The sequence below is a fragment of the Brienomyrus brachyistius genome, chromosome 21 (genome assembly GCF_023856365.1).
Source record: "Brienomyrus brachyistius isolate T26 chromosome 21, BBRACH_0.4, whole genome shotgun sequence".
NCBI lineage: Eukaryota > Metazoa > Chordata > Actinopteri > Osteoglossiformes > Mormyridae > Brienomyrus > Brienomyrus brachyistius.
The window spans coordinates 16,289,788-16,304,324 of record NC_064553.1 but is presented as its reverse complement, the minus strand read 5'-3'; the positions used below and the strand labels follow the sequence as shown (position 1 = coordinate 16,304,324).

The 14,537-nt window shown below is 42.0% G+C and overlaps 2 protein-coding genes across 2 annotated transcripts; one reads left to right on the top strand and one right to left on the bottom strand.

Moving 5' to 3' along the window:
• Nucleotides 1–37: 37 nt before the first annotated feature.
• Nucleotides 38–11,271, top strand: LOC125716345 (sterile alpha motif domain-containing protein 13-like). The gene is made up of 4 exons (XM_048988534.1): nucleotides 38–1,780; nucleotides 5,693–5,735; nucleotides 7,342–7,453; nucleotides 9,194–11,271. The coding sequence occupies exons 2-4, from the start codon at nucleotides 5,698–5,700 to the stop codon at nucleotides 9,335–9,337; spliced, it is 294 nt and encodes a 97-aa protein (XP_048844491.1). The 5' UTR covers nucleotides 38–1,780; nucleotides 5,693–5,697; the 3' UTR covers nucleotides 9,338–11,271.
• Nucleotides 11,272–11,797: 526 nt separating this feature from the next.
• On the bottom strand, nucleotides 11,798–14,287 carry gng5 (guanine nucleotide binding protein (G protein), gamma 5). The gene is made up of 3 exons (XM_048988535.1): nucleotides 14,100–14,287; nucleotides 12,857–12,991; nucleotides 11,798–12,092 (listed from the first exon to the last, which is right to left on the bottom strand). The coding sequence occupies exons 1-2, from the start codon at nucleotides 14,178–14,180 to the stop codon at nucleotides 12,872–12,874; spliced, it is 201 nt and encodes a 66-aa protein (XP_048844492.1). The 5' UTR covers nucleotides 14,181–14,287; the 3' UTR covers nucleotides 11,798–12,092; nucleotides 12,857–12,871.
• Nucleotides 14,288–14,537: the final 250 nt, after the last annotated feature.

Here is a 14,537-nt window from a genome sequence, read left to right as displayed (position 1 = left end):
ACATTTCATGGCACAGAGCGTACAGACAAGCTACAAAATAATCATGCGTGTGATTTTCTCTGATCAAGTCCCAAGCATGCATGAAACAGACTTTCAATCTCAAATACCATATTCCAGACTGATTATCTGTTTTGGTATTAAATCAATGTGTCTGATTTACAGTCAGAGGGATAATATAAAGTGGGAATTGGTCCCACCACATGACTTATTTTGGGTCTGCAGAAGCCTCTTAGATGGGTCATGTCCAGTTTGGGTCGCAAAGGGCACCAGCCATATGTAGTGACATCTTGCTTTTAGGAAGCTGAGGCTGCAGGACTGGTACAGCAGAGGAATTGAGAGTAGAGCGGACTTTTACAGTGTGGCAGGGAGGTGTACACCCCATGCAGGAAGTGTCCTCTGAAGAGGCTACATATTCAACCTCCCTTACAGTACAGACTCACAGGCAGCTGGGGGAGGTCCCTCTTTATCACAGAAACAGGAACTGGCTGGGATATCAGGGAAGTCCAGGGCAACCTCTTGTGACTCAACCACCAGGGCTGTGTTTTCTGTGCACTTTTATGTGTTTACACGGCCCATCTCGGTAGGTAGCGTCTGTTCCAGTATGCGATGTGGTGTCTGAGGTCTTTATACGAAATGGCAGGATATCCTTGATATTTCTAGGTAGGTAACTATAGCTCTCAGAATCAATAATGAAATTTCTCATCCCCGACCCATAATGTTGCACAGAATGATGGCTACTTCACAAATCATTTTGTACCCGAATCCTCCTTTTCAAATGCTAGAGATTAAACAAAAATAAACGCATACTCTCAATTTAGGAAGCCCCCACCCGCCAGCCGGAGGACTGCAAGCTGTGAGCTGTCGGCCAGTTTCAGTAGCTGACTAATTAGGAATGGAAGCAGTATGAATTACTAATGAAGGTTGCTTGGCAGACATGTTTGTCCAGTTTCATATCAACTCTGTGAAAACGGTCATCATATCGGTATGTTCGCACTAAAAAAAGGAGTATCTTGTCTGGAGGCGGGTACTATATGTGTGGCTCTTCAAAATCCTGTGTATGCAATCTGCTGATTAATAAGGTCTCCGCTTAATGTCGTGGAGACTTTTTGCCATTATATACGACCGTCATTTCAACTACAGATTGTTAGTTGATCTTTCAGTGTAAATCCAGTGGGCAAAATGTGTGTTTTTCGTCCCCATTTTATTTTCAAAGAATCAGCTGTCTTGTATGAAATGCTCAGACCTAATTACCAACTTAAAATAGCTAGTATCGCAGAACCCCAAGGGTTGTCATCGCTAACATTATGTTTAACGATATGAATCTTATTACATATGCAGTATATCTGTGCACTGATTGCATGTGTACGTTGCAGAATAAAGACAACTTACATGAAACTGGTAAAGAAAATAAAGACATATTACATGAGACAGCGATAACCCTCTGTTATTGGTCTGTGTTCATGTACTTATTTTAATGCCCCTTATATTTATGTCAATCTTACTGCTTTCTGAAACTCCCTTTTCTAGGGTCTGAGTCCGCCGTCGTCCACCGTTCGGGTTTCCGTTCCGGTTGAACCGTTTCTCCAGAGCCAGGGTTTTTCACGCCATCAAGTGGGAGGTGAAAGACTCCACCTCCCAGAGTCCCCTGCGAGCGAACGACAGCAAACGATTGGCCAAGGCCGTCAATTTCGCTGGGAACCGTGGCCGTGAATGTAGTCCAGGGAAGGAAGCTGCTCGCAAAATCTGGCTAACGAGCCAGCTGCACAAATTACAAAATAAGGTAAGCGCCTTTGTTTTGGGGCTTGAAAAAGTGCCGGCTGACTAGTTTAATTTCGGGTCGGGGCGATCCAGGAAGTTTTCCCTCCGCCTTGGCGGCGATCTGTTGGTTTATTCGTGCATTTGCAGCATCCAGCTAGCTAAATGTCACATTCTAGGCAGATGGCTTTGGTGTAGTCCATGCTGGTGTTTAAAATAAAATAAAACGGCGGCGTTAACAAACGTGCGCATTTCGGGCTGTCAAAATAGGTTAGACAGTACTTTTAATGCGTCTAATTATTCACACGACGATTTGAGTCTATGCCGAGTCTCTGCGATTTTGCAGAAATAACACAATTATTTGCGAGTGTAAATAGTACTAGGTGTATTAATATAAAATCACCAGACTCTTGCTCAGTTTTAAAAATATTTAATTCAGTTTATCTAAGAAGACATCTATTGCTTTTTTGTTCTCCCCACAATGACGTGTACAGCGAAGATCTCTTTTGGATGTTATAACAGTTAGACACAGTTAGAAAACAGTGTCAGGCGCACTAAGCTTGAATTTCGTGAGGATGATCTTGTTTGACATGTTTTTGTAATATAAGGTCGCTAAATCGAGTGCTTTTCCACGGCAGGCCAAAGTGACACATAACCCTGTTTTATTGTGTTTTTTATTTATCCTTATTTTTTGACTACGCATTTTGTTACTGTGTTAAAAGCTGAACATTGTCGCGTTTGTTTAAATTGACTGAAGGATCTGTTTAATCGAAAATTGTGTTATAATTAGTTTTGTTTCTCAAAATATAGCTGATTTTAAATATGACAGTCCCGTGCTGTTACAAAGGGTAACAACTTGAATGAGAGTTGGAAGAGAATGTTAAGTCCTGTTACTTTGTGGGAACATTTATGGATGCATTTGTAAAGGTGACACTTTCTTTGATTTCATGATATTAAGCATGAGCGCTTGCTAAAAGTGTTAGTCCATCAATGTATTTTTCCGCTTCTGCAGCAACGGGTTGCAGTTTTTCATTAAATGGGTCATATATTTGTCTGGGCTCTCAGCCGTAAACAGCCCAGTGACTCCCTTACTTATGCATGAGGATATACGGTGAGTTATAGGCAGATTATGATAAAGGACCCAGAATTACACAAGACAGAAATAAAGTCATAAAAATAACAACTTTAGTTAAAAAAATAATACATTTTTGTTGTCTTGTTCAAGTGAAAAGACAGAGTGACCCGTTTGTGTGTCTGTGTGTGCATGAGATAGAAAGTGAGTGTGTTAAGAAGAAGAGATTATTTTTTATTATCTTTTGGTTGTTGAATACAGGGGCGAATTAAGTGCCCAGCCTGAATGATATCACCATAAACATTTACCGTGAATGCAGCTGTTAGCCATTAGTAGCTGGAAGGGAGTCCGTTTTACCTTTACATTTCTTTGTCTAGTTTTTTTGGATTGTATTACATTTGACATATGATTGTATTCTGCGCAGTATGTGTAAATAAATCCAAACTGAGCCTCCACCAAGTATTCCGAATCATGCAGTGTCAGTCCTTTGACGTTTGTTATCCTCCCTGGACTGACACTGCTAGTGGCAATATAAGTAGTATGATCTGTGCGTTAATTCCTGCGAGTCAAAGTTAAGACGCTGCGAAAGATTTACAGAAATCGAATCAAAAATCGACATTAAGAGAACTAATTGGATTTTACGGGTTTAAGGCTTTCAGATTCAGATTCAAAATACTTTATTGATCCCTGGGGAAATTATGTGGATTTCCACATAAAAAGCACAGATTTTCAAGTGAAATCTGCCATTTAACAGATATCGGCGCCAGATCAACAGGACTGGATTTGACACTAAATTGACAAGTACAGTTTTGCGGGCTGAAGTCGAGAAATGTATAAATACGGTATTTCTCTAAAAGCTTGAAAGATACAGACCGCCTTATCAGCATTAGCGGTATCAAATTAAATTCTGGAGAGATGCTTTCTGAATGAGGGGAAATAGACTTTGTTTTCTGTTTCAGATTTCAATCAGGTATGTTGTAAGTTTGCATTATTATTCTTTTACCTATTCAGTTCATGTTTAGGGCTGTTTTCTGACACCATATTGCATTTTAGTATTGCAGTGGGGTGCATTGGCAAAGGGGCAAGTTTCTTCCATAAGTGGCACGTTGTTTATATTGGGGTTTAATAATTGAACTTAAACGCCCAGGATATTGCATCCACGCTACGGGGTTCCTGGCCCTTTAAGTGAACCTTTTTCTTTTTATACACCATAATCAGCCCTATTGTTATATAACGCGGGCGCGCGCGATTCCGCGAGACAAGCGCCGGTGCCGCGATAATACGTGCCCCCGCGCGACGCCCGCTACTCCAAATAAAGAGACTTTCATCCCTGGTCTTTCCAAGTCTTGTCATCCATCTGTGCTCTGAAATTAATGACAAATGCAGTAGCTGGCAGAATAGATGAGCAAGCGTCGCTCATCAGACACAGTCGTCTTTTATTTTATGTGGATTATGCAATTTATGCTTTATGCTTAAAAGTAGTGCTGTATCATTTTAGATCTGGTAAGAGTAACAAATGCGTAGGGAAGTGAAATAAGCTACAAAAAAAACTTAATGCCAGCGGCTCAATTATGTGAGTCAAGAAAAAACAAATTTTCATTTCAAGGACGCTTAGCTTTAAGAATAAAATAATATAGCTTGAGATTCAAGCAAACCCTGAAATAATATTGAATTTCTTTTAATGAGTATTAAACTACTCTTTAATAATTGATTATCAATAGCTGCTTAGTTGGTTTATGATTGCCAATTACATATTCATTGATTTCTCTCCCCCCAACACTGCAGTACATTGTCAAGCACTGTTCCTCTATGTTGCTAGGCAACTGGCTCTCCATGTGCATCAATGGGAGAGCACATTGTAGTGTGGCCAGGGGAAGATGGGGGGGGGGGGGGGGGCTGCAAGGGGGTGGCCAAGGAGTGAGCTTGAGCGGGAAGGGGAACAAAGTGGAAACACCAGGAGGAGCTTCTGAAGCGAATGGCAGCAGAGTCCAGCACCGTCTGCTCCCTGTAATCTGCAATGTCTTGTTAAAGGCACACATACACCTCTGGGCATGACTGTAGGGCAGCTGTGTGAAGCAAGAGTGGAATGAAGAAGAATTAGATTTATCTTACTTCTTGTCCGCACCTTAGTGGACTGTTTACTTATATTATATATGCCCCCTATTTGCACAGACAAGAAGTACTCTGTGGTCAACCTCTGATAGTTACTATCTTAATGTACTGTTTGTCTCTGTTGCTGGTCCATCATCGTGTAGCTATTCAGTTTTTTTTTTATGAGCAAGGTCGGGTTGGAATCAAATGTGCATTTGGTTCCGTTTATTTTGGTCCCTACAGCCCAGTGTGCAGTAAATTCTGTTATACAGCAGAATGTCCAGCTGTCACTGTATTCACTGTGTCTAGCTTTCACTTCTTGACTAAAGCACATGGAAGGTGTGCAGCGCATCTCCAAGGCGGATCACACCCCCCACCCCACACAGCTCAGCTTATCAGATTAATAGTTAATCTCTTTCATTTTCTGTTTTAACTCTTCAAAGTTGTCCCTTGGGGTGTAAAGGGGTTGTGCTGTGAGTCTCGCTGATGTTTCCTTCTTTTATTTTCTTTTTCCCTCAGTCTGCAGCAGGAAGAACTGTGCAGGCATGGAAATCATCCAGGGTTACAGCAGTGTTTGCTGCGATGCATTCAGTGTCTGCCTTTGTCCGATAGTGACACCCCGCACTGTTTATTAATGTTCCTGTTTCTAACCCTCTGCTGAAATTCTTTTACACATGAACTGTATCATGCTTTTTGTTATGTGATTATGTGAAACACCCTAATATTCTGTTCGGAAACATGAATATTCATTGATTTTGCTTGTTTATCTGTCAGCTGGCATGGAGAACAAGACAAATGGCTCTGTGGACACCAAGAAGTAAGTTACCATCCATCCATATGCCACGTGTCAGCTGACAGCGGAGAGTTTTGGGGGGTGGGGGGGTTATGAATGGTCCCCTGCAGCAGGTAGATGTTTTGTGCTATAGATCCATACTTGACTTTCATTCTCCTTCAACTGGGGCTGTCGAGTGAGTTTTAATGGTCATCTTCAGTGTTGCAGGTATTGCTGGGAAAACTGGATGGAAAATTGACAGTAATATAGTAACATGTACTAGTAGCTAAAATGAGTAAATCCTGAATTAAGAGATTAGCTTTCTGATCTTGGTAATGTAAAAAGTACATGTCATTCTCATTTATTCTGACAGAGGGCGCTTTTCCACCGCACCAAGTACCGTACTTTTGGTACTTTCGCTTTTCCATTGACTTCCGATCGAGTACCAGTTCCAAAGGTTCCAGTACCGAAAGGGCAAAACCAGCTGGGGTACTTCCTTGGTACTTCAGTACTTTGGGGTGGGACTTGATATGCTTTCGTTGTTGATTGGTTATGCAAATAGCCTGCCTCTAAACGCAATACAACCACAAAAAAGTAGCAAATTTAGAAAGCAGCAATGAACTAAGTAAAAAATAAAATCTCCATTTGGTCATAAGAACAGATACAAACAAAAAGATCAGGATGACATGGTTTAATATGCGTGCTGTCTCACTGACGGGGGTGGAGTGGTGGCTCTGAGGCTAGGGATCTGTGACAGTAATTGGAAGGTTGCTGGTTTAAATCCCATGAATGCCAGAACTGATTCTACTCCATTGGGCCCCTGAGCAAGGCCCTTAATCTGCAATTGCTTAGTTTTGGGTATGACATTATGCCATGTGACGTTAATCTTCATCAGGCTCTGTAAGGTATCGGCCACCACATGACTGTACTCAGGTTCTCATTCCTACGGTGGTTTGTCGTGTGGTGAGTGCAGCAACACATTGTAATCAGTGCATGCTCCTTACCTCTAGTGATTTTGTTGTAAAAAAAATATTGAGGTATTTATAAAGCCAAATGGAGTTAATAAATTTGCCACAAACCCGTCTAGGAGTGATTTAAGCAGCAAGGATGAAAATGATTATGATTGTCTGGGAGAACGAACTCAGCACTAATGCAAAAGCAGTGGAGGTTAATTTTAGACATTTTGAAACATATATTAGATAATCTGTAATAGGAATAATAATTGAAATTGCAAAGCTATTGAATTTTTTTTTCCTATGAGAGAATAAAAATGTTGTAGCGAAACCTAAACGCTCTGTGCTATAACAACCATACAAAATTGAAAGTAAAAAAAGGCAAAGTGCAAAATACCACACCTTGCGCTGTGATGTCATTCAGCGCCGGTACTGATTTTTACGCCAGTGGAAAACCAACACCTTGAAGTACTGAACTTTTGGTGCTTTCTCAAAGTACCAAAAGTATGGTACCTGGTACGAGGGCAAAGCACAGACAGACTTACAAGTCTCATATGCCCAGGGTGAGACTTTGCAATATTCCGTCAGTGTGTTAAACATCTGTTATGAAGTATTTGAAATACAAAGATGATAACAGGAAGATGGATTCCTTGCCTCATTGGTCACTGCAGTTTGACCCCGCCCCCTCACTTTTTCAGCCTGCTGGAGAATGGAGAGCTGCCGGACCCAGCTGACTGGGCAGTGGCAGATGTGGTGGATTACTTCAAGGCCGCAGGGTTTGAAGAGCAAGCTGCCGCTTTCAAGGACCAGGTAGTCACCCCCCCCCAGTGAATGCTAATGGGAGTTTTACTTACACAAAAAAGTTCTGAGGGTAGAAGGAGAAATGATTGGTTCAGATAGATAGCTAATCAAATTGTAGAGGAGGCGAGTCCAAGCAACTTGAGGTTGGCTGAACCAACCAATCAGATTGTCTTGTCCTGCCTCCTGTAGTTGCTTGCACCCACCTTCTCTACAGTTTGATTGGATATCTCTTTGAATAATTTTTCGTTCTGCCCTCAGGACATTTTTGTGTAAGTAAAACTCCCACAAGCTGAATAATCACTAACTCTGCCTCATTCCCCAGCCTCATTTCAGCAAGGTTAGCCCCCACGTGATGGTGATATAATGGGACGATGGTGTATTATTAATTTAAGGAGGATATTTTATGCCAAATATGTCACAGAAATGAAAATGGGGGCTGTCAGTGTTCCAGTGTGATGGCTGAATTAACCTGAATATACCCTGAAATAAATGAATGGAACATTACACAGAGGAAGTGTGCCTGTTGTACAGGATGTGTGACGGGATCCTTCAGTAAGACAGCCTAACAGCCAGCTATGTGATCAGTTTTAAAGGCATCACCTTTCATTTACAGATGTTTACACCACTTAACGCAAACAATTTGATCAAACGACGCACGCTAATGCAGAGTACATGGAGTTTGCTAATGCTAGCAGAGAAAAACCACAAAAACTTTAATTGAGAATTCTCGATTTAAGAATTACAAATCCTGATATAAATGATTGAGTTGAAAACTCAGGTTTCAAGTAAGGTAAATAAAAACATACAGTGGAAACCGTTTATAGTGATCAACCGCTTATATGGATCAAAAAGCTTGGGACAGAATCATTCCTGTACAAGTATTGTTTAAATAATTTGCTTATAGTAATCAAGTAGTCCGCTTACAGTGTTCATTTTGGGTCTTTTTATACATGACAACGTATGCAAAAAAGGAAAACAGAATTTTTTTTTTTTTTTAACTTTTCTTTGCTTCTTTGATGTTCCCTTAAACACAAAAGAATGATCACAATGGTCTCTTCTACAGTGAGGTAAAGCCTACAGCTTATTAATTATACACTGGTATCGGATTGGTATTCGGTATCGGCTGATACCCGAAGCTCAGGTATCGGGACAGAAAAAGTGAGATCGCTGCATTCCTACTTCTGAGCACATTTTTCCTTTTAAATTTTTTATATGTGTGGTTCTGGTGAGCGGGATGGTGGTGCAGTGGTTAGCACTGTTGCCTCGCACCTCTGGGACCCAGGTTCGAGTCTTGGTTTCCCCCAACAGTCCAAAGATGTGCTGAGGCTAATTGGACTTGCTAAATTGCCAGTAGGAGTGCATGTGTGAGTGAATGGTGTGTGTGTGCTCTGCAATGGGCTGGCCCCCCATTCTGGGTTGTTCCCTGCCTCATGCCCATTGCTTCCGGGATAGGCTCCGGACCCCCGTGACCCATTAGGATTAGCGGTTTGGTAAATGGATGGATGTGGTTCTCATTTTTGGAAAATTTTGAAAATGGGGGGAAAATGTTAAAAATATTTGTTTCATATTCTATATACAGTGTCGCTTTTTCAGGAAAGCATTGTTGAGTAATTGTTACTCTTATATTACATGATGTGGTCCACGATTGCCATATCATTACTACCTGAGTCTTAAGCCAACACTGTGCCCTTAATTGCTGCTCCACCTGCTGGTGTTGTGTCCTAGCTGAGCGTTTGTCTCCCCCTTCAGGAAATCGACGGGAAGTCGCTGCTCCTGATGACACGGAACGACGTCCTCACCGGCCTGTCCATCAAGCTGGGGCCAGCACTGAAGATCTACGAATACCATGTGAAGCCGCTGCAGACACAGCACCTGAAAAACAGCGTGTCATAGCCCCGCCTCCCGGCGCAACGCCAAACACGACAATCACCGGGGACTCTTGCGGACGGAGCTTTGCGCCTTATGCAAATTTACTTGAAGCAATGGGGAGGGGGGGGGGCGATCTGCGTGGGTCTGTCCTTCACCGTGCCGCAGCCGCTTGGGTCATACAGGTACAAGACTTTGAATTTCTGACTTTTGAGTCTTATTTTCCTGTTTAGAAACTGAAAGGGTGAATCCTATAGGATTTTTGTTTACTTGTTTTATTCTTTTTATTGTATGATTGCTGCCATTGTTGGTTAAGATGTGAAAAAAACAACTTGTTTATCAACTATCACTTTCTGTTGGATATCCTGGACATTTGTTGGATGAAAGACCTATAGAGGAATTTTTTAAACTGACTTGGATGTAAGCAGAGAAGACTGTCAGTTTGATTGATCCTCATGGGGACCTGCATTAATAGTACCTGGATATGACATGGAGCTAAAGCACCTTTTTCCAGCAGACCGTAACCCGTTCCTGAGTCAAGCTTTGTTTGAACCTCCAAGGCCGCTGTCTGGGACACCTTGTACCGGATCAGACAGGCTGGGGTTGTGCTCCGGCTGCTGCTTGACTCCTGAAGTTCTGGGTGCCATGTTCCCTCTCATGAGTGTCTTCCTTTTGTTCTAAAAAGGGATACGGTACACTGACGGAACAGCTGCGCGATGAAACTGGAACGCCTGCCTGGTTTGGCAAGGAAAGGGATCCTGCATCCTGTCTGCTAAGTCCAAATGAGAGTTTCACACACCTTTTGGAGTTAAAGACCGAAATGCCAAATTATGGCAAAGAATTTTTTTCTGTACTGTTGTGACTAGTGATTTTCTTTTATTATATTTTTTTTAATTGCTTGAAGGAGTATTCTGTGAGAATATTTCCAGCATGTTTGACTACGTTGTAACTCAGGCCTTAAGGAACCTGGCTTTATAAATGCATTCAAGCCTGATGGGTTAAAGGTTTGAAACGTACAGGTATAAAATGGTGCTTGACTTGGCTGAGGACAGGAAGGGGTGTAGCGATCTCCATGTACAGCGTGTACATACACTCCATCAGGGCCCATTTGCTCCAGCTTTAAGCTCGATTGGATTTCTATAAAATGCAGATTGTTTCTGACCATGGTTAGCAAGCACATGTACTTTTAAAGGTTTTTCACAGCTGCGTTTGTGCTGATATTTAATTTTAACAGAGCCGAGGATATTAGTGTTCTATGTTATTTAGTTCAGCTGGTTATTCTGAGTTGATTTTTCTATGACTAGTGAAATTTAGGTAATCAATCTGTGATCTACACACTCTTATTTTAAGATTTCAAGGGACTTTTAGAAACATCCATTCCACCACCTTGGCTGGTGGAATTGAATCCTGGGCTGCCCACTCGCAGTTTAACGTGATCTGAACATTAATCAATCGCTAAGCTGTCGCAGTTCTGAACCTTGCCCAGAACCCGCTCCTTTAATTTGGTCCCATTCGTTTTAATTACAGACATCATTAGCATTGTTGTCCATGCCTTTGTACCACTTTGACGGTGAACTTTCTCGTTGGCCCCTGGCTGGAGGACTGTGAAGGTGCTCAGGTCAGCAGTGCTCTCTCATTCTCTCAACCCTCATTCTTTTTGTGCACTGGAAACTCGGCAAAGGTTTACAAATCGGATATTTCTCTTTTTAAATGACCCTGCAAATAACGTATCACTGCTCTCCTGGTAGTGGACAGGTATACATTTTTTTTCCCGACTGCTTGAAAAACAAACTGAAGCCCAGTGAACGTGGATTTGGATTGGTTGGATAACCATGCGCTGAAAACGTACGAATCTGTTAAAGCAGTTTGTGAAGACGAATCTGGGACTGGGCACGTGGACAGTTTACTGTTTGTGATCTGGGTCAGATCTTTGAAAATAAAAGTTGTCAGATGTAAGTGTATGACAGCGAATCTCAGTTCCTTAGCCTTCTATGGCTAACAAAATCAGTGACGCCTTGAAGCCGACTACTTACATTCATTCTAAGAATGCAGTCTAAATTGCCTCTCCCGACAACAGGATGCAACACTGTATATACCACCATCCAAGAAAGCAAGCACAGACAAACAGTGACACACGAGGTGGCCAGGAACTATGAAGTTCCCAGTTGTGATTGCCCAAGGAGTAGGAACCCGTAAGTTCCTGAACTTCGGCAGGAAAGTGGCTAAAGCGGTTTCCCCTTGTCACGCTTCAAGTTCCCTGCTCAGTAATGCTTTATTTTGTAAGATGGGACAGAAAGAGCAGATCAATACATTCTCAGTGCAACAAAACATTCTGCCAGAGTGTAACAAGATAAAACATGCATGACTAATCGCTGACTGAACTAGTTCTTAGAAGTGCAGAGAAATTACTGAATTACTGTTTTAACCTCAACAATCTGACACACAAAAGTAGATAAACACTCCTCGTAATAATGGATAGACATGTCATGGATTGTGTTTTGTTTTTATTTGTTATAAAAGTCAACACTTGCATGTGAAAATAGATAACATCATAAAAAGGCACAAATGCAAAAACCAGTAAAGCTCTTTCCTTCAACTACATCCAAGTATAACAAGCACCTGCAGGGCAAGTGTCATTTCAATGCTGGTGGGAAAAAACAATTGGCAGTTTAATCCCTGTGAGGCACAGAGTACAATGGAAAAGGTGGAGAGAGCCAGCTATTATCAATGCAATGCCCCATGTCGTTCGGCAAATATGGCTTCTGGGAAGGGGGTCAACAACCTAAACGGGACCCAAAAGAAAAAGAAGAAGTCTTAAAATATCCATTGGGGTTACTAAAACATTCCAAATTAGTAACAGAACAGACATGAGCATTTTTATTGTGTCGAGAACCTTTAATAGTCTTCAACACATTTCAGTACTCCACCCACAAGGGGACTGATGTAGATTTCGTTTCAAGCTATCCATAGAATAACTTAATGGATGTCATAACTGGGGGGCAATGGAGGCTCATGTTGACACCAAGGCTTTCACTGACAGTCCCATACATTACATATTTTTGGTAAATACAAATGTTCATTTCATTAATCCAAGATGCCTATTAACAAGGCAAAAATGGGTTTATACCCAGAATCATATTTCAAAACTATCTTCCTCGCTTTCACATCTACACTCACCAATAACGCATTGGCTGTTTTTCCAAGCGCTTTAGCCAGTCAAAGTTGAAATTCTTACACAGATTTGGCAACCCCTCTCTCCTTCGCATTTTGTTGATAAACTGTCTAAAGCAGTCATGTCGTAACCCACCACAGGAAGTCTAAAATTAAGCTGCAAGTTCAGGGAGTCTAAACCCATTCGTACAGCGTTCCAGTGGCAATACCATGGAAACACACAACCCATCAAACTTTCCTCAAACATTAGCAGCAAAAGTACTCACACGACAGTTTTGATTCCCAAATCCATGAACCCCAGTTATGATTAATGCCAAGAAAAAAAAACTCAAAAGAGACTGCTGTACACAAGCAAATGTGAAGGGCTGACCTTACCATCCCATGAAGGCGTCACAAGAAAGAGCAGACCCTCGGCGGCTTGAAGGGATTGGAAGACATCCCGGTCACCAGGGGGTCCTGCTGCGCATTCTCGAGGCAGAACTGCTGCAAGTCTGCAGCTGCCTGAGACACCTGAGGACCAGAAACGACAGGAGCTGATCAACAGCTGCTAGCAGCCAGAATCCGCCATGCTGGCCCAGAAGTCTGACATGAGAGGAATATGCCACAATCCAAAGTGCACATTTACTTTTTAAGAGTATAAATCTTTTAGAGAACACTTATGAATCCCTTACAAATACACAACTGCCACATTACCCACTGTATGACACGTGACAATTTCAAGTCTACACTAAAGTCACAAGAGGCAAGATCACGTTGAAGAAAATGAATGAGATGAAGATAGAGTTCATTCCCTTGTGTTCATGTTTTTGCCAAAGTGTACAATGTAAAGATGGACTGCAAACGAGTGGCACCCTCATGCCCCGGGCTTTGTTTCAGTGCGAACACCCATAACGAAACCGTAAAAACTCCATCTTATGTCACCCTACCTTTTAACACTAACGTTTCATCAATGGGTGGGGCACTTATAATTTAAGAAACGGCATTAGGTGGCAGAGACTTAATAAAGATCACTAAACAGGGCAAGTTAAAATCCGCGTCATGATTTCTATTTCGATGACAATGAACAAACAGTCAGTCAGCCAGTTTCCCTCGCAGCAGGGAAGGTAAACTGGTTGTTTTAAGTACCAGTTTTCTAAGGTCGATGTCCGTCTCCAACGGAAATGCGGGAATTAACCTACTGAGCACGACTGTCGAACCGAGACCGACACGAGCCTCGGCGCAGAATTCGGTGTCACACCTGTCCCGTTATTCCGGATTTACACACATTCCTACATCACCCGAACTAAATACGACATGAAAAGGCTCCGTTAGTTAGTTTACCAATCCAGAGGTTACAACATCGCTAAACAGGCCCACTACTCTTCCATTTGGCATATTACCAAAAAGAAATGGCAGCAAAGGATCGGAAACCCCATTTTTAAAAACTGGGTCTTCCAGTATGATGTGGGGATAACTAATGAAACCACATATTCCACATTTACAAACCACAATTATAAAAATGAATCTCGCAGAGGAGCTCAGTCCCGGTCGTGTAGGACTCCCTCCCCACGCCCTAAACAACCCTGCCCGCTTTGTACGCGTCTAACCGCCTTTCGAAAGCAAAAGTTTACTCGGATACCTTCACTCTGTTAATCTTTGCTTCGAAACGCAGCTGCTGCACGATTTTTCTCATAGTGATAAGGTTCGACGAGCTGGACATTTTGTCGGAGTAGAAGCTTGTAGGAGCCAGCGCTGGATTTAATCACGCTTCCGCTTTTCACCTCAGCTTCGCCCTTTTCTTTGTGGGGTTCACGCTGCGCAAGCGCCAAACAGCTCCACAGTTGCAAGGAGAATAAGGCTCTGATTGGCGGGGAGGGAGTACTTCTGCGCAGGCGCAAAACAGATCGACGATGGAAGATGTTGAGTCCTATTGAATGGAATTATTCTAATTTGGAATAAAACATATGCATATAATACGCGCACACACATTATTTATACATATATATATACATACATATATATATACATACATATATATATACATACATATATATATACATACATATATATATACATA

What these genes read in the sequence shown, in the direction of transcription:
- gng5 (XM_048988535.1), bottom strand. Translation starts at nt 14,180, where the DNA reads ATGTCCAGCTCGTCGAACCTTATCACTATGAGAAAAATCGTGCAGCAG. An exon ending in CAAAGATTAACAGAGTGAAG is followed by an intron (nt 12,992 to 14,099) that starts GTATCCGAGTAA and finishes TCTGGTCCTCAG; the next exon opens with GTGTCTCAGGCAGCTGCAGA.
- LOC125716345 (XM_048988534.1), top strand. Translation starts at nt 5,698, where the DNA reads ATGGAGAACAAGACAAATGGCTCTGTGGACACCAAGAA. An exon ending in GGCTCTGTGGACACCAAGAA is followed by an intron (nt 5,736 to 7,341) that starts GTAAGTTACCAT and finishes TCACTTTTTCAG; the next exon opens with CCTGCTGGAGAATGGAGAGC. An exon ending in CTGCCGCTTTCAAGGACCAG is followed by an intron (nt 7,454 to 9,193) that starts GTAGTCACCCCC and finishes CTCCCCCTTCAG; the next exon opens with GAAATCGACGGGAAGTCGCT.